General features: G+C 31.0%; 1 protein-coding gene across 1 annotated transcript; it reads right to left on the bottom strand.

Annotated features, from left to right (window-relative positions):
* Positions 1-10,996: 10,996 nt before the first annotated feature.
* LOC127115423 (cytochrome P450 85A) lies at positions 10,997-17,184 on the bottom strand. The gene is made up of 9 exons (XM_051046976.1): positions 16,994-17,184; positions 14,660-14,981; positions 14,266-14,418; positions 13,764-14,009; positions 13,545-13,631; positions 13,370-13,448; positions 11,406-11,512; positions 11,171-11,295; positions 10,997-11,084 (listed from the first exon to the last, which is right to left on the bottom strand). The coding sequence occupies exons 1-9, from the start codon at positions 17,182-17,184 to the stop codon at positions 10,997-10,999; spliced, it is 1,398 nt and encodes a 465-aa protein (XP_050902933.1).
* Between the last annotated feature and the right edge of the window lie 3,197 nt (positions 17,185-20,381).

The raw sequence follows: 20,381 nt of genomic DNA on the forward strand, positions 1-20,381 counted from the left end.
CTAAATTCGCGCTAGAAAAGATCAAACCGGTTCTGGAAATGCATTCTTCATCGCGTTCATCATGTTCATCATACTTCAAGAACATTTTTCTCAGAAACACAAAACAAGCATATCATTGGATAGATCTTGTAACACACATCAACAATCCATACATGATTTAACCTAATTCTAACTAAACAAAGCAAATCGAAGCAAACAAATTCCACATGTGAATCTTCAAAACAGCATAACTCATTCAATTTGGCATGGAAATCAATGATTCAAAGCTCAGTTTCACCAGCATCACAAGATCTACAACTATCACATAATCAATTTAAGAAAGAAGAAACTCGAGTTCTGACCTCTTGGAGCAAACAGAATTGGAATCGATGGATTTAGGCCTTGGCAAAGCTCAACAGATCTTCCAAAGTGTTTATGAAGTTGATTGGATGAAGAATGAAGGTTTAATCGTGCTTGATTCCTTTGGAAATTGCAACTGCCATTGATGTATCAAGCTTCAAATATGCTTCCACCTTGCACGAATTCCATGAGATCTTGCTTCAAAAATACTCAAATATGCTTCCAGGTGAAGAATCAATCAAGAACAAGGCAATGTATTTGCAGAATTTCAAAGAAAATTGAGAGATAAAATTTGAAGAGTTTTTTCTAGATCTGAAAGTTCTGAATGCTGATGCTGAAATCTGTTAGGGTTTGCACTTTATACTCCCTCCTAATCATGTCCTTAATCAGGTTTAAGCTTATGGCAATTGGATTAGTGAAAACAAGGTGCAAATGCAAAATGACCATTCACCCTCTATGCATGAAAATGAATGGAACAGTGCACGTTTTTGGGCTTGAATTTACTTGAAATTCTGTTTGGAAGCCAATGCAAGTGTTGCCATGTGTAAACAATGCATTATTTTAAAATTTGAAAATTCCATCCAAAAATCAAGTGAAAAATCAAAAAATTATGTGATGAGAATGCATGGCTTGTGGTGCATAATTTGGATAGTAGAGGTCAAAACATGAATGTTGCAAAAAGAACCACTTCATTTGGCCATTTGGTGTGAAAGTTATGCATGCTTGAAGTTCAAATTCACTTGGCCATGATTGATCCATATCTTTTCAACCATACATGAGAAATTCATGATCTTGGACTTTTTGGAAATGGGAGAGAAAGATATTTAACTTTCATGTTGGACAAAATTTCATTTGAAGCTTTATTGATGATGTAATCTTGAGGAGAAAACCTTTCCATTTTTGGCAATTTCAAATTACAGGTCACTTACTATTTTTGGCATGTTTTGATCTGACCTCAAATTCTTCATTGTTGATGTTTGAAATGTCAAATGAGACTTGTATGAACATGAATGAGGCATCTCTAACCATCTCCCACCTCCAAATCCATGGTTGAATGACAGTTGACTTTTGTTGACTTTTCAGGGTTTCAGATGAATTGCACATTGACTGATGAGCTTTGAGCCTTCCACCCTTGGCCAAACCACTTCAAAATGATCCTTGAATCATATGAACTCAATAGAACCACCCTAGGGCTTTACTTCCGTAGAAAATGCACTTGCTTGCTTGCATAACTAAATCTCCTGACCAGTCTTGACTGATGACTTGATAGACTATGCAATGATCTAGACAATGGTAATGCAAAGTTAATGACCTAGAATGAAAATGTATGTACAAATGGGAGGTGCAAATTTGAGGTGCTACAGTATGGATTTAGTATTCCTACCTTTGAGGAATCTCGATGTTATCCTTGGAATGAACTAGTTGGAGTTCAATCATATTCATATTAACTAATTCGACAAGACAATGTCATTTCTAGAGTTTCATGCTAGTGATGAGTTGTTCGTATCGGCTAAGCAAGTGAATGAGTTTCGTAAAGGATGATACTGCAATGTTTATGATACTAGCTTTTATGAAGGTATAAAGTAAAGTTGTGTTGAGCGAGTTACCGATGGTGAGTGATTTTCCAGAGGAGTTTCCAGATGATATCTTTGATTTGTCCTAAGAGCGTGAAGTTAAGTTTATTATCGACTTAGTACCCGGTACTAGTCCGGTGTCGATGGATCCTTATAGGATGTATGATTCAGAGTTGAGTGAATTGAAGAAGCAACTGGAAGGTCTACTTGAAAAGAAGTTCGTTCCTCCGAGTGTTTCGCCATGGGTTGCGCCATTGTTGTTAGTGAAGAAGAAGGACGATAGTATGAGGATATGCATTGACTACTGACAATTGAATAAAGTGACAATCAAGAAACTGTATCCACTTCCTAGGATTGATGATTTGATGGATCAGTTGGTAGGTGACTGTGTGTTTAGTAAGATCGATCTGCATTCGGGTTATCATCAGATTCGTGTGAAGACTGAACATATTTTGAAGACTTCTTTCTAAACAAGGTATGATCATTACGAGTATTCAGTGATTCCGTTTGGGATGTATAATACTTTTGGAGTGTTCATGGAATGCATGAATATAATCTTTCATCCGTATTTAAACTAGTTTGTGGCTGTGCTTATAGATGACACCTTGATACATTCAAAGTCTGATGAAGAGCACGTGGAAAATATGAGAATTGTATTGCAGACATTGAAAGAGAACCAGTTGTATGCAAAGTTATCCAAGTGCGAGTTTTGGTTAAGAGAAGCGAGTTTCCTCGATCATGTGATTTCTAGTGGTGTTATATTTATGGATCCATTGAAGATAGATGATGTGTTACAATGGGAGACTCTGAAGTTTTTCACTGAGATTAGAAGTTTTCTTGGGTTGGCTGGTTACTACAGGAAGTTCATTGAAGGTTTTTTGAAGTTAGCGTTGCCTTTGACTCAGTTGACTCGAAAGGGTCAAGCCTATGTTTGAGGTGTGATTATAAAGAGAGTTTCCAAGAACTCAAGAAGAAGTTCATGTATGCTCCTGTTTTGATTTTTCCGAATCCAAGTGAATCCTTTGTTGTGTATTGTAATGCTTCAAATATCGTTCTAGGTGGGGTGTTGAGGCAGAATGGTCAGGTTGTGGCTTACGCTTCTAGATAGTTGAGAGTTCATGAGAGGAATTATCCTACGCATGATCTTGAGTTGGCAGCAATGATATTCGCGTTGAAGATTTGAAAGCACTATTTGTTTCGCTCTAGATTTAAGGTGTTCAATGATCACAAGAGTTTAAAAGGAATGAATATGAGGCGGAGGAGATGGCTCGAGTTTCTAAAAGATTAAGATTTTGGATTCAGTTATCATCTGATTAAGGATAATGTTGCAGCTAACGCATTGAGAAGGAAGTCTTAGCAAATGTCAATGTTGATGGTTCGAGAGTTAGAGTTGATCGAGAAATTTTAAGAGACATGAGTTTGGTATGTGAAGAGACTCCTAATAGTGTGAAGCTATGTATGTTGAAGCTGACAAGTAGTATTCTTGAAGAGATCAGAGAGGGTTGGAAGACCAATGTGATATTGGTTGACCGACTTGTGTTAATCAATTAAAATAAGGGTGGTGACTTCAGAATTGATGAGAATTGCATTGTATACTAGACATACCTGAACTTAAGAGTATTTTTGAGGAGGGTCACAAAAGTGGGTTGAATATTCATCCAGGTGCCACTAAGATGTATCAAGACCTGAAGAATTTATTTTGGTGGCCAGGAATAAAAAGGAAGTATCTGAGTTTATCTACGCTTGTTTGACTTGTTAGAAGTCAAAGATTGAACATCATAATTTGTTGGGTTTGATGCAAGCAACCGTTGAGTTTTTCGGAGTAGAAGTGGGACAACATTTCCATGGATTTTGTGACAAGTTTTTTGAAGACGATGAAGGGGTGTGACTCTATTTGGGTGATTGTTAATACGATGACTAAATTAGCTCATTTAATACCGATTAAGATCAGTTATCCTTTGCATAAGTTAGTTGAGCTGTATATTGAGAAGATTGTTAGTCTGCATGGTATTCTAGAGAGCATTGTGTGGGATAGAGATCTGAGGTTTATGTTGAGGTTCTGGCAGAGTTTGCAAGAAGCATTGGGTACTAAGTTAAAGTTAAGTTATGCTTATGATCCACAGACAATGGTCAGACAGAGAGGACTATCCAATCCTTGGAGGATCTGTTGAGGGCTTATGTGCTATAAAAGGAGGTGCTTGGGAAAGCTACTTGTGCTGATTGAGTTTCCTTACAATAATAATTTCCATTCAAGTATTGGGATGAGCTCGTTTGAGGCGTTATATGGTAGGAGGTATAGAATACATTTGTGTTGATATGAATTTGGGGAGAGTGTAGTGATTGAATCGGAGATTGTGCAACAAACTTCTAAGAAGATCAAGATGATCCAAGAGAAGATGAAAGCTTCTCAGAGTCTCCAGAAGAGTTACCATGATAAGAGTAGGAAATAACTTGAGTTCTAAGAGGGAGACCATGTGGTTTTTAGAGTTACTCCAGTAACCGATGTCGTTCGAGCTTTGAAGCCTCGAAAGCTCACGCCACATTTTATTGGTCCATACTAGATCTTGTAGAGGATATCAGAGGTGGCCTATCAGATTGCCTTGCCACCTCCATTTGTTAATCTTAATGATATGTTTCATGTGTCTTAGCTAAGGGATACATTCTGGATCTGTCTCATGTGATCCAAGTGGACGATATATAGGTGAGAGAAAACCTGACTGTTGAGGTACCACCCATGCAAATAGAGGATCAAGAAATGAAGTAGTTGTGTGGTAATAAGATTACCTTAGTGAAGATAGTGTGGGGAGGACCAGCTGGTGGAAGCATAACTTGGGAGCGGGAGAGTCAGATGAGGGAGTCGTATCCGACTATGTTTCCTTCAGCTAATTTTTGAGGGCAAAAATATTTCTAAGTGGGGGAGAGTTGTAACACCCTAAATTCAATTAATTAATTTAGTTTAACTATTTATAATTTTATTTGATTAATCGGTGTTTTTAAATTATTGTTGTGTGACTATGGGGGTAAGTATCCTTGGAATAAAGTATAGAGAGAGTAAGAGTTTGGTTTAGTTATTTAGAAGTTTTTGGACTTTTAATTAAATATTAGAATAAATAGCATTTTATTTGAATTATATAAATAAAATACTAAAATAGGAGTTTTGGGCCAATTGCGAAAATTGAAGAAAATAAGTTGTAAAAGTATAAGGGATAGTAATGAGTTGGGTAAAAATACTAATTAAGCAAAAGTGATGTGGGTACTATATATTCTAAAAGTAGGGAAGAAGATAAGTTTTAGAGAAACATATGACATACGTTAGACAAGAGGCAAAAAGGAGAGAAAAAGTGAAAGCTAGGAATTTGAAAAGGGGACTCATAGAAGCTATCCAATTCACTATCATTGCTGGAAATCTAGGTAAGGGGGAAAAGTCTATAAATTCAGGTGTATTGCATGATGGGGTTAGAGATGAGATGTCCATACTCTCTATAGAGATTTTGTGATTTGTCAATGATTGTTGTTGATGATATATGGTTCTGAAAAATTAGTGAATTGAGATGTATAAATCAATTTTCGTATGTTGAATTACATGTATACAATTCTATTTTTGTTCCTATGTGCGTATGCCATTGTTTAAGTTGTTGAAAGTATGAACATAAATATGAATTGATGAGATTGAATGAATTAAATGATGTAATTATGTTATTTAATATTTTCTAATGGTGTTATATCACGTGATATAATTTTCTAGGCATTTGGAGATGTTTGGGATTGAATTTGGGGAGTTTTTCCGTTTCCACAGAGGCAATTCACGTTTGTATATACTTTGTAGACCTAGACGTGTTTGCTTAGCGAGGGTGAATTCTCTTAGCGAGAGTTCGCTTACCGAGCTATTGTGTTTGCTGAAGCAGACGTGACATGGTAAAGTTTATGGTTTTCTGTGACTTTCGCTTAGCGAGAGATGCGTCGCTTATCGAGAAAAGGCTTTTCTTAGAGAGGGATATTGCTAAATTGATGTTTGGTGTCAAATTCTCAATCCGTTTTTCAATGCCAACGAAAATTGGTTGTTGTTTGGTGATGGCCAATATGAAAAATCAACCTATTTGAAGTGATGTGTGAATATATGTTATAGAATAGATGAATAGCTTCATAAATCGTTATGTTTATATGATGATGTGTTGTTGTTTTAGTGAAGTAACATGAACAAATGCGTATGAAGTTACATTTGTTGAGTTAGTGTTGTTTGTTGTTGTTTGATGTCATAACATGGATTGATTATTGCCTATGATGAATGATGTGATGCATAAATGGTGAGATGTGTTTTGGGATCCTTTTGGTGAATCTTGTTAGTGATAATCCATGTTGTTGAGAGTCATGCATCATGATGTATGGGCTTCAGTCCAGTTTTGGTGTGCTCTTGACCTATGGTGGGTATCAAGATCGAGTAGTCAATTCTATATGGGAACTAGTGAAGCGCTACCTATGGTGAGGGTAACGATTTGGTGTGCTCTGGTCCTATGGTGGGGATCGATAGTCAGATGAATATGAGTGTTCATGAATGATACCGCATGCATAATGAGTAAGTTGTGGAATACATTTGCATACAAGGTTGCATATGCAATTGATTGTTCATGATGTTGATGATTGAATGTGATTATGTAAATGTTGTCATGATTTGGGTGGGAGAATATGTTGTTGATGGATGTGTAATGAATGTGTGCTTCTTGTGTATTCTCTACCTTAGCATTATTTACACTGTTTGTATTGGTTTGTTGTTTCTCACTCATTTTGATTTGATGTTGTCCACCATGGACATCTTGCAGATATTCGGGAGTAGAGTTTGCTGTAGTAAATGGATGTTAGCTCTTGGAGTTACTTCGTTTAGTTCATCATTGTTTAGAAGTCTTGCTCAGATCCTGTAACATCGGGGTTTGGAATGTTTAATTGCTTTATTTAGTTTGTGTTTTTGCTAATTGAGAGTTGTATGTTATACTCTTGACGTTTGAGCTTATGTTATAATGGAGACTTTTGTCACATTGTTTTAATTCAAATAAGGTATTTTAATGAGACGTAATTATTGTGAAGCATGTTTATTTGATAATTTCGGCTGCGATGATAACCTAAGTGAAGATGAGCATGAGATGATAAGTGTATTAGAATGCTTTACCTTAATTGATAAGTGTTGTGGGACAAGTGTATTTTATGATGAGTGACATCCTAAATGTGTGTATTATGATAAATACTTGAATTATCCTATGGTTTATCTGTTTCAGGATTTAGGGTGTTACATAAACCACATGTCATGAAATTTGAAAGGAAAAATTCTTTCTATAGCAGAGAAATTAAAATCAAATAAGATAGGACAATGGCCAAATATCAGTATAGGCAATGCATTTATAGACATTAAAACACAATCAACCAACCAATTCTTATTATAAAAAACAATATCTAGTATTCTTTCAACTAAGCCTTGTACGTTGTTTGGCTAGAAGTTATCCTGAAAATCCAAGAATCCATAACCAAGGACTGATGATCAAAACTTATGAGCTTGATCTTGAAAACACAATTTGAATGGATGCAATGACTAGGAATCAAAACTTAAGGTCTTTAAATCACCATATGAAGGGATGCAATGACCAAACCTTGAACCAGATGCAATCCGCAACAAATGGACATGTAGGTTAGATGAATGAATTTTATGCACAAAGCAAGTTTAATGGTCGATGATGCATGACAAGATGATCAAGAGTCTCTTCCCAATGAGCTAGGGTTTCAATCAATGCCATGGTAAAAAATTCAAATCAAAAGTGGCACAGAAGACCAGGTATCCCTGATTAGGGTTTCATGATACACCCCCCCTAATCAAGGTCTTCAAACTAAGGATGAAGCTTTACAATCAATCTCAAACACAAGGACCCCAAAATTAGAGTTTATATGCACATATGAAAGCTCATGAGGTATAACATATGTTCCATGAATAACCAGGGCATGAATTAGGGTTTGAATGCATATATGAAAATCATGTTGTGGTCTTCATGAGTCAAGGTCCAAGAGGGCATGAAATTAGGGTTTCCCCTCATATGGTGAGCCAAACTCCAATGCTCAAACAAAACCCTTATTTTTATTATCCACAAGCTTTGAATCTATTATGCTTATTAGCAAGTGTTAAAATGAACGACTGATGCACATGAATGAGGCATGAATAAATGCAGATGAATCTCAAGTCATATGTTAGATGAAAAATGAAAAAGGGGAGGACAAATTTTGGGGTATGACAGTTGGAAGAGACGATGCTTCGAAAACGATGATGAAAGCTGAGTTTAGAAATATGTTAGGGAGTTTAGATGGGGAAGATGAATATGATAATTTCTTAGGATATGATTTTTTTAGAGACCGTTCAATTTCGCAGGAAAAACATATTACTTAACACATGATACATATGGAATTTATTTAACTCATGGTACATATGGACTTTTGACAACATCAATATTAAAAAGGAAAAATATATATTACTCAACTCATGATACATATGGACTTTATTTAACTCATGTTACATATGGACTTTTGACAACATCAACACTATACAGAAAAAAACGTATTTCAATTTTTATCAACAAATAAGAATAACAAAAATAGTAATAGAAAAATTAACTTCACTCAACATAATCTATAAGCAATAATCAATGAACAACAACAAAAACTAACATTTCTAAGTTATGGACATGTATAAAGTGAGTTAAGTACCTAGAATGTGAGGAAGAAGATATAATAATGGAAGACGAAGTCTCATTTCAGTTTGGTTGCCTTTCCTTCATTTCAAGCATTGTTGGTACTTCAATGGCGTCCGAAGGGAGGAAATATATGTGTGTTGGAAGGTTGATGTTCGAACACGTAAGTGTGTTGGAATGAGGTTTCGAAAACAATGATGGAAGATGCATTTAGAAATATGTTAGGGCATTTAGATGGAGAAGATGAAGATAGTAATTTCTTAGGTTATGATTTTTTTAGAGAGTGTTCAATTTCGCTGAAGAATGAAGATGAAATGAATGTTGAAAAGTAAATGAAAAGTTAGTGTCTACTTATGGAAAATATCTACAAAAGATAACTTCTCTCGGTTGGAAAGTCCACCCGAGGGACTAAATAAATAAAATAAAAAAAGATAAAAGCATCATGTGAAATAGATATGTGATATTTCCTCTCAGTTGGAAGTCTCAATCGAATTAATAAATAAATTACAAATAAATATTAAATAAGAAAGATGCCAATTTATTAAAAATAAAAGTAAAATTGCAAAATGTGAATTTTTAGGCTTGGTCCGTGAGTTACATTTCCTTTCCGTTGGAAGTCTCAACCAAGAGAATATATATATTAGAAATAAATAAATAAAGGTATCAATTGAAAAAGTAAAAGTAAAAATGCAAAATGTGGGTTTTGAGACTTGGTTTGTCAGGCGAATTTTCTATCATTGCTTCTCACAATTGAGGGAATATATGATATTTGTTTATTAATATAATTTAAAACTTTGCGCGCCCGTGAATTATACCTTGAAGATAGGTTAAGATTTGTCATAAAATATATTAATTTTAATAATGAGGGATGGAATGTTCTTATTAAACTTGTTCAATTGTCCTTTTTGAACATACAAACATTCAACATTTCAACATATTTATATATATATATATATTATATATATATATATATATATATATATATATATATATATATATATTATATATATATATTATATATATATATATATATATATATATATATATATATATATATTATATATATATATATATATATATATATATATATATATATATATATATATATATATATATATATATATATATCAATTGATTCAACCTTAGCATAGATGATTATGATGAAAGGGTTGTATTCTTTAAGTAAGCCTTGAAGGATTGCATATATATGATCTCTTTTAGAGATAAAATTACCGGTTTCTAAAAGAGAAACAAATGTGTCTCTTACTCGAAGAACATACTCATAATTGTGTGATTCCCATTCTTTTTCTTCTAGTTTTCGATTCTGAATCTCAATTAATGGACCCAATCTCTAATTTGAAAATTCAAGTGCTTGTGAACTTTGTCCCAAATTTGATAAGTATGTTTACATGAGGAAACTCAAGGAAGTATTTCTTCATAATCTTTAGATACAACATTCATCACCCTATCATCGTTAGTTTTGAACATAGGAGGAATATGAGGATACATAGGAGGAATATGAGGATTCACAGCCATTTTATGGAGTTTATGACAGAAGATAACTTTTTTACTTGCTGATTCCAAAGTAGAAAGTTATTTTTTTTAGTTTGATTGATAATTTTGATGCAAACATATTTGTTGAGGTTAAATGTGCAAGTTGCGTTGACGTAGTTTGGGATGAACGGACCACATGATGTGAATATTGAGGTGAACTTTCAACATCCACCATGAAAACTCCTATGAAACTTAATGCAGAGCTCGATTAAATAGAGTGTTAAGCTATGAACCTTAAATCTTCAGCTAAATAAATCGAAGATGATGAAAACGATGATAATGATGAAGCGTAAGAGGTTCCTTTAGGCAATTGATACCATATTGAATGAACTAGAGTGTATATACGAGAGATAGAATGAGTTCATTACGAGATGGGTGATTTATATTTATACAAGCTAGCACTAAGAAAAGTTAGTTGCATCACATAATGTCTCCAACTAACTATCTAACTTAACTAACTAACTAACCGTTTTAACTAACTTGGGTAACTAGATTTCCAAAAGTAGAATTGGTTATGATTACTCTAATATACACCGGTGGAAATGGTGGTAGATTGGGAGTATCCATCATGATGAATAGTGTTTGTATGAATGTATGCATGAAGAAAGTGACTAGAGAAAAGTTTCTCTCTCTACAAAAGTTTCTTGCCAAAATTCCTTACTATATTCAAAGTTGATTATTATAATTTATTTAGTTTATTTAATCTAATTACAAATGTGTTACTTATAGATTATATTTTTTATAATTATATTTTATGTCATAAGTTTTTGCTCGTGTGTCACAAGTATAATACTGGTATCAATACAGTTAGTTAGATAAAAATCTCATGTGCATTCCATTTGGTGCTTGAACTCTAGGAAATTTCTTTAGTTTAGTTTCTCCTACTTCTTCCCACCTATAATCAACATTAAATACACGATAATAAAATATTAGAATCATCATAAACTTTAAGGTTTAGATTTTATATTAAAAATTAATCACCTGTATCTAGTTAGAATGTAGTGCAAAAAAGTTGAAACTTCTGTTATTCCCAACTCTTTTGCTGGACAAAGTCTAGTGCCACCTCCAAATAGCAAGAAGTAATTGTGTGATTCCGAATTCTTCTCCTGCATATTGAATTTGAATGATATCAATATACTCATCCAATGATATAAATTATTTTTATGCATTAGAAAAAGAAGAAAAAAAAAGGAAAGAAAGGTATTTTTTTACTAACCATCCATCTCCATGGATTGAATGTTAATGGTTCAGTATATAGAAAAGGGTCATAATTTATCTCTCTTGTATAGACATATATTCTCCATCCTTTAGGAATTAAGTAGCCTGCAAAATAAAAACATAGATTAGTAACAATTTTTAATTACAACAATATCTAACAGACTTAATGCTTAAAAACACATGTATGGTAGTTTGAGGCAGGTGATTTTGTTCAATTTAGTGCTTAATTTTACCATTATCTTGTTTTTGTCTTTTCTGGAAATGTTCGGAAAAATTTGGAGGAAGATCGTTCAAATTCTTTTTAAAGAAGATTTTTGTGGAATGGTGTTAAGGGAGATCGATGTTTGTAAGCCTAAGATTAAAGGTGACATTGTGGTTAGAGATTTCAGTTTGGTTAATTTAGCTCTTTTGGTTAAGTGGAGGTGGAGATTTATCTCATGTGCTTCTAGTTTTTGGAGAGATATCATTGCTAATTGTCATATATGATGCCTCTGTTGTCTCTTCTTTAAAGGGTGCTAGAGATTCAGGCTTTCGAAATTCATCCTCTTGGTAGAAGAATTTTCCCTTCTTGGTTCTAAATATGATGAACCTTCTGATTAATTGGTTTGTGGATGGTATCACTTGGAAGGCCGATTTAGAATTTCAGACATCTTTTTAGACTAATCTTTGAGTCAGGAGTATCCCCTTAATAAGAGGTTCCCCAGGTTGTTTACAATCACTAATTACCATGAGGAAAGTGTGGGTTAGATAGATAGGTGAAAAGTTGAGACTCTTATTTGAGACCTCATGTAGAGGATATCTTTCTTTGTTTAAGAGGAACTTGTTATTGAATTTCTCGCGACCATCTAAAAGTTAGCTAGGGATGGTAGTTTCTTTGTGTTATCTTATCATTATCTTTTGTCTTTTTCTAATTATTCAAATCTCTCCCTCATATTTTGGGTGATTGGACTCCTTATAAAGTGATTGTTTTCTCTTGACAGCTTCTCCATGACAAATTCTCCTCTAAAAAAGTTTACTCAAGAGAAATGTGATTGTTAACCGTGTTCATACTTCTTATCCTTTTTTGTGGTAACTTAGTTGATTATGGTTCTCACTTATTTTCTACCTGTGACTTAGTTAGTAGTGTCTAGTATATAATTTTTAACTGGTTGTGATGACAGATAGTCCTTCCTAGATATCTCAATCTTCTTTTTTAGAGTTTTATTTTTTTAGGTGGTAGGGCGAAGTCTTCAAGTGATTTTTTATGACTTGGCATGTTGTGGTCAAGACCATTTGTGGGCCCGAAATGAGATTGTTTTTTATGAGCCCGAAAATAATTTTTTGTAAATCAATGGATAATCCTTGCACCTTAGAATGATTTCAAAATCCCGACCTTTAGATTAACCAACAGTGAATCAAAATTTTGGAATGATTTAGAGTATCTGTGATTATTTACTCTTCCCATAGTGGGTTTTGATTCATGGTTGGTGGTTCAATTGACTTGAGATCTAGCCCCATCTTTCTTTAGGATGTAATTTTTATAGGGCTTTTTATTTTAAAACATATCTTGTTGCGAATTGTTTGTTTAGGGCCTGTAGTTTTTCTCCACCTATTTATTTTGTTTGGTTTCTCTATTGTAACTTTTGTTACATCTTATTCAAACGTCTTCTCATATATCCTCTGTTTGACCCTTTTACCCTATATTATTAATATAGTTTTATCTTTTCAAAAAAAAAAAATTACAACAATAATTCAAGTCTCCTATTAAAATTCATCCATTTCTTTTTGTATCTTTTCTGTTTCAAAATCTTTTGTTATCTATTCATTCTAAAACGAAATTGAATTTGGGAAAATTACATTCTTATTATTTTTATTCAATTGATGGGAATAATAATAATAATAATAATAATAATAATAATAATAATAATAATAATAATAATAATAATAATAATAATAATAATAATAATAATAATAAAAACATACCATTTAGTTCCACATCTTTAGTGGTTTTCCGTAAAACTCCATTAACTATTGTGGCCAATCTAGATGTCTCAAAAATCACCTGAAAAATGTAAATAAAAAATTGAAAACAAAATATTATTAGCAGTTTTCAAAATAATTTATTTTAATTAAGTCACTGAAATGCATACAATCTTACCGCACGTGTAAACCTCATTGATTTAATATCATCAAAATCAATTGGTTCATTTGTCTTTTTCCTCTCTCTTATGGCCAAATGCTCTTTCTGCAACATAATCCATACAAAATTTAAAAAAAATATTATAACCAATATTTTAAGTATACTATTGGTAACATTAATTTTAATTGAAAATGATTAATATTATATAATAAGGAAATAATTGAGTTTTGTACTCACTCTAATTTCTTCAAGAGCTTTGGGATTGTCATGGAGAAACTTGAGAGCCATCATAGATGTGGTTGAAACAGTTTCATAACCAGAATACATAAGTGTAAGTTCCAAGTCAAGGATTTCATCATCATTTAGTTTGTACTTGTTTTCATCTGTTTTCATTAAACAACTAAGCATGTCTTTGTAACTTTCATTCGATGCTTTTCTTTCCTCTAGTATTTGTCTCAACATGCTAAGTAAATCCTTCCTTGCCTGCAAAACATAGTGAAGTTTACCTATATTAAAAAAAAAACACAAAATATTCTTATCGAATGCGTGTTCAATATCCTACACATCTGATACAAATTCATCTGGTTATAATCAATTACTTTCACAATTCTAATTATATTAGTAGTGTTAAATTTATATTTAATGTTCGCGTATGTTTGTGTCGGTGTTTCGTAAAAAAATTATCATGCATCTGCATATCAATTAATACTAAAATGTGAAAAAAGATCAATGATCTAACCTGAACTCCATTGCGGTAATTTGTTCCAGGAAGGTTAATAGGTAGAGAAAGGGTTCCTAAAACAAGCTTAAAAAAATGTGTCTTGAAATAATCAGCTCTTCTTGAGGCTGGGTCTATGCTTGCAATCTGATCCATAATTGAGAGGAATATCACCTGTTGAAATATTCAAGAATTTTTATCAATTAGTCATAAAACCCTAACTTTTTAAAAACCAGAACCAAACATAAATCGACAAAACATCAAATTATGGTTCAACTGTTTTAAACTACTTGAACCATGACAAAAACACAATTGAATCGGAAATAGTATCCGCTCTTAATTAATAAGATCGGTTTTGGTTAAACTTTTAGGTCGATTTATAATTAAATTAAAATTAGTATAATGGTGTACAAACCTCTTTAGTATGATCTTGAAGGTTGATGATTTTGCCATCCCAATTACTTAATTGAGAACTCATAAAACGATCAATTCTTGGCAAGACTATATCTCTTAACATCTGTGGGCTAACAAGTGATAAAAGTGCTCCTCTCAAGAATTTATGAGCAGAGCCATGAACAGCAGCAATATTAGAATTTCCTAAGATATCTAACATAGATTGAGGATATCCAGCAACAAGACCTTTTGATTCATTCATTAATATGTATCTATTAAGCTCTGCATCCATTGAAATAATTGTAGGACTGCCAAGTATGTGTGATTTGAAAAAACTTCCATACCTGCCATTAAGATAAAGTAAGAAAGAAAAAAAAACTGATTATTTTTTAGGTAAAAGTATGCATGCTTCTACAATGCTTAATTCAAAACAAGTTTGACAAATTTAAGAAACATTAATAAATAAGAAAAATATCTCTCATATAGGCCATGCCATAACTATTTTTCTTCTTTCTGTTTTTATCAAAATTAAAACAAATAAAAACCCTAACATATCATAAAAAAAAAATTGTAAATTAAAATAATAATAATAATAATAGTAAAGGGGCAAACATATATATAAATATAACGGAGAAACAAGAATTACAAAACTTACAAAAGAAACAAAGAGTACGAACAATACACAAAAACAACAAATCCACACAACGTCGGCCGAACAAAAAACCGAAGAGCAAACCAATAGAATAATCAGTAAAATAAAAAACCAAACCAACCGGACCAACAAACCGATCTATGTTGAATACTCAAACACAACAAACATTCCTGAGAGAGCATACTTGATGGTAAAAGTCAAATCGACCTACGCAAAATAAAAGGACAATAGTTGACCACCCAACACCCCTATAAACCCAACCATTTGATCGGATCATACACTTAATCAAGGAGAGAAACTTCACTGCACAGAACATGAGCATGAACCTATTTTCACACCAAGCTAATGATAAAAGACATTCAGGGATTAACTACCGAGTTTTCCCAACAAAAAAAACATTTTTTTCATAATTTTTAAATAGTTCAGACCACAAAATGTCACATCGTGACAAGAGTTAAAGAAGTCTGTTTGCATGTCTTGGCTGACACCCTAAAATAACTTAAACAATCCTAAAATCGAATGCTTAAAAGGCCTAAACCACTCCACGCACCTAAACACTCTATACCAAATCATTGATATAGTTTCACATAAACCACTCCACGCACCTAAACACTCTATCCCAAAATCAAATAATTTTTTTGTTTAATTATACGTTTTACCTACCATACAACCAAATAACAAAATATCCTCTTATAATTGTGATAACTTTGACAAGATCATAGTGACATATTAATAACAAAAACAAAAGAAAATCAAATTAAATGATGGTGAAATACTTTCATTACCTTTAAAAAATATTTAAGATCTATCAAAATCAGGATTGATATAGCGAAGGCAATGGTGGGCTCTGACCCCTACTTCCTTTCTAAAACTTCGAGTTTTTTAAGTTTTATTAGGAATAATAATTATTTTTCAATAATATATATATATATATATATATATATATATATATATATATATATATATATATATATATATATATATATATATATATATATATATATATATATATATATATATATATATATATAAATAAAGAGGATCAAATGACACTAACATATCAAATATAATATCATGATACCTTTGATAAGTCTTTTAGCATATGTGTATAACAAAATCAGAAGTTGGATTGAAAATTATTACTATATAAATAATGCATAAAAATTAATATCTTACAAAATGGTTAATTTTGATCAATCTATTTAATATATCAAATGATTTTTTATTGATGTTGAGTTTTATAAACATAATCTATATAGTTATAGTTTTCAATCTAACTGATGATTTTGTTATACAGAAGTGTCATAATATTAAGTTTCACATTTTAGTGTCATTTGATTTTGAATATATATATATATATATATATATATATATATATATATATATATATATATATATATATATATATATATATATATATATATATATATATATATATATATATATATATATATATATATTATAATTATTTTAAAGTTATTTTAAAGTTTTCACTTAAATACCTACAATTATTTTTGTTTAATTTTGATTTTCTAAATTATAAATGTCAAATATGCTTATATATAAAAAAATATTTATTAATTAAATATTTGGACCCCATTTAAAAGATAATCATTTTTTTCCAACATATGCAAAGTGAACAAAGGAAAAGTTAATGAAACATATAAAATCTAAACATAAGAGAAACTCATATGAAGATTTTACCTTGCTTTTTGATTTTTCATAAAATTTGGACCTTGTTTAAGAAACTTAGTTGTCTCTCCAAAAACTGGCCACCCCATTGTACCAGGGGGCAAACCATTCTTCCTATACCTCATTTCATTCCATCTCAAGAGAAGAAAGCAAAAACATAGAACCGAGAATACAACATAAGTAATTTCCATGAAAAAAGCCATTGTGGCTCTCACTTATTGAGAAAGAAACATAATTAACATTGAATATAAATAAAGGACAATGATATTTTTAAGCCAATGTACAGCAAACGAATGAATTCCATCACGATACAACTATTATTTATGACTTCCTTCTGTTGTGCCAGCCTTGCCTAAATTCACTCAAACAAACTCTAATTTTGCATTGATTAGTCTATATTCTTGATCTCTTCATGATAATTTCTTTAGCTACATATAGCATTTTTGCAAAAATATTGTTTCAACAAATGCATAATTACTAAATTACAAAAAGAAAATGCATAATTAGTGTTATTTCAACATAATTAGCATTAACAAAATTTCACTATTGAGAAAAATGGATAGAATGTTGGTGTAAGTTCGACAGGCAAATAATTTTATTCAAATTTGATACTTGTGTTAAATTATCTATTAATAAGCTCTAGTTGTAGTTTGTTAGTTGGTTGTTCTTGATGTGCGTCCTTGTAATGGATTGGTTTTTTTTCTTTCTGTTTTCGTCTTTTGTATTTTAAGCTTTTTGCTCAAAACTCCTTGCATCATTAGACTCTCATTGTTGTATTGTTGGATTTCCCCCACTATATGTCTATCTAATATATATAAATATCTATGGCCTCTAAAATGAATAATGATAAGACCTTCTTTATTATGTTTATTTATTTAAAGTAATATATTTTTTAAAATAATTAGTATATTTGATGAAATATTAAATTAAATTTAATCGTGAAACTCTATTAATACTAAAAAAAATAATTATTAGCGACGTGATTTTTACGTCACAAAGATGAAAATCACGTTACAAAGCAAAATTAGCGTTGTAGTTATTCACGAGAAAGAAGCAGTTGTGGCAACAATTTTACCACGTGAAAATCACGTCATAAATTATTCTCGTGATTTTTACGTCACAATATTTTGCCACGTGATTTTCACGTCGTATAACAGACCTAAACTACTTAGATTGACAAGATTTGTCACGTGATTTTCACGTCACAAAATTATATATATATATATATATATATATATATATATATATATATATATATATATATATATATATATATATAATATATATATATATATATATATATATATATATATATATATATATATATATATATATATATATATATATATATATATATATATATATATATATATATATATTCTTTATAACTATATATTATATTTAAAATATATATGGTATGTTTTTATAAATATTAAGTTTCTATTATATATTTTGTTTTAGTAAATTATCTATCATGTTTTAAAATATAATATTTTTAAATATATATTCTGATTTAAATCTTACATATATTTTGTGCTAAAAAATATTTTTATACTGCTTTTTGTTTTAAAATAATAAAATACTGTTTTTCATTTAAAAAAATAATAATACTGTTTGTTTTCAAAAATAATAATAATAATCTATTTTTAAACAACTCAACAACTCATCAACTCATCTCAACCCTCTCTATATAATACTCTATAATACTATATTTTTATTAAACAACTAACAACCAACAACTAATACTTATGTTCGAAAATAATAACTAATACAGTCTTAATTTCTTGAGCAATTTTTAAGCATGATCTACTTCTTGAGTCTCATTCTTGATTAACAAAACAAAAAATTAAATAAGACAAAAATTAAATAGTATAAAACAATTAAATAGAATAAAATTAATACATATTTTTAAAAAAATGAGAAGAAAAAGAGTTTATGTGGTTTGGAATTTTGAGAGGAGCGAGAGAAATGGTGAAAGATAGCACGCAATAAGAGAAATGAGGGAGAGAAAAAATGAAGAAGATAAGAGAATAAGTTTTACTGAAATGGGAACGATGCAAATCTGATTATATAGCCATTTTACCGTCTTGTTATTCACGGCACAAAATACTGTTGTGATAAACATGTCGCAACAAATAAATCTGTTGGTCATTGCAACGTGATTATTATGACACAAATAAAGTGTCAGTCACATTTACTTTTTTTTCCAATAACTTTTTCCAAATTAATTTTAAAAGTTTTAAAATTTTAGTAGCGACGTGATAATCATAACATTGTAGATTTTTCAAATATTTCAAATTTCCCCACATGAAGCTGAAACATGAAGCTAAAAATTTTCTTTATTTATTTTAACTTTATGGTAGCGACGTGATTTTCACGTCACTACTCAGTTTTTCAAAATTTATCCCTTCACCCATGTGATATTCACGTGGCAACTTTCTTTTATAGCGACGTGAAAAATTTATGCGGCTAATTCACGAGGTTGGAGCATTATTTTCTTGTAGTGTAAGTATAAGAACATTATTCTTACAGTAATAAAATCTCTAAAATAATTAGTATATTTGGTATTAAGTGTGACTTAATCGTGAATTTTTTTTAACCATACAAATATTACTCTTAAATAAATAAGTGCACTAATCCCAAAATAAGAAAAATGTAGTATGTGTTGAGAATGTAATTCATAATGTCGAAGCATGTTGCTCGAAGGAAGCAAGATGTTGTCAAAATACTTAGTACTGTCGAAATATCGAAGAAATGTATCTCGACAGAATTTTAACTTAACTTTACTTGTTTGTTTTAGTTGAGTTAGTGAGGTTAGTTGGAGATTGCTTGGTGTGCAAGCAATCTCAATCTATAAATAGGGAGGTACCATATTATTGTAATATACAAAAAGTGAATGCAGTTGCATAGAAAAGTTGAATAAAACTTTCAGTTTGAAAGCAAAGAAGTTTCTCTGTAGAATTATTCATCTTCCTCCTTCTCTCAATAAAACCTTAATTTATCTTTCTTCCCCAATTCATATTTTCTATTCTTCTTCAATAATCATTATGCAGTGTTGATAACACTTTGGTTAGGGTAAGTATTTTTGTATCGTCTCCATAGGGATTAATGCGATATCAATGTTGTTCCACAGTTAATATTGTTATAAGGTATGGTTTAAAAGGATTTTTTGTTGTGAAAATAAACAATTTCTTTAAAATGTAACAACGTTAAATGATTCGTAAATTAACAGATAAAGAAACATGTCAAGATTAGACTTCATTAACTTTATCATATATCTTCAATCAATCTAGTATATGAACATCGTTATCAATCACTATAATCACATATCACTCTTCAACACCACTTATGTCTAACCGGTGTTGTGGGTTTTCAACTGTATTGTTTAATTGACGATCTC

This window comes from Lathyrus oleraceus, chromosome 1 (genome assembly GCF_024323335.1).
Source record: "Lathyrus oleraceus cultivar Zhongwan6 chromosome 1, CAAS_Psat_ZW6_1.0, whole genome shotgun sequence".
In the NCBI taxonomy this organism is placed as follows: Eukaryota; Viridiplantae; Streptophyta; class Magnoliopsida; order Fabales; family Fabaceae; genus Lathyrus; species Lathyrus oleraceus.

Excerpts from the sequence above, each read along its gene's own strand:
- LOC127115423 (XM_051046976.1), bottom strand. The coding sequence starts at position 17,184 with ATGGCTTTTTTCATGGAAATTACTTATGTTGTATTCTCGGTTCTATGT. Across the intron at positions 13,449-13,544 it reads CAATGAGGTTTACACGTGCG|GTGATTTTTGAGACATCTAG; the intron begins GTAAGATTGTAT and ends TACATTTTTCAG. Across the intron at positions 11,296-11,405 it reads TCAATCCATGGAGATGGATG|GAGAAGAATTCGGAATCACA; the intron begins GTTAGTAAAAAA and ends TTCAATATGCAG.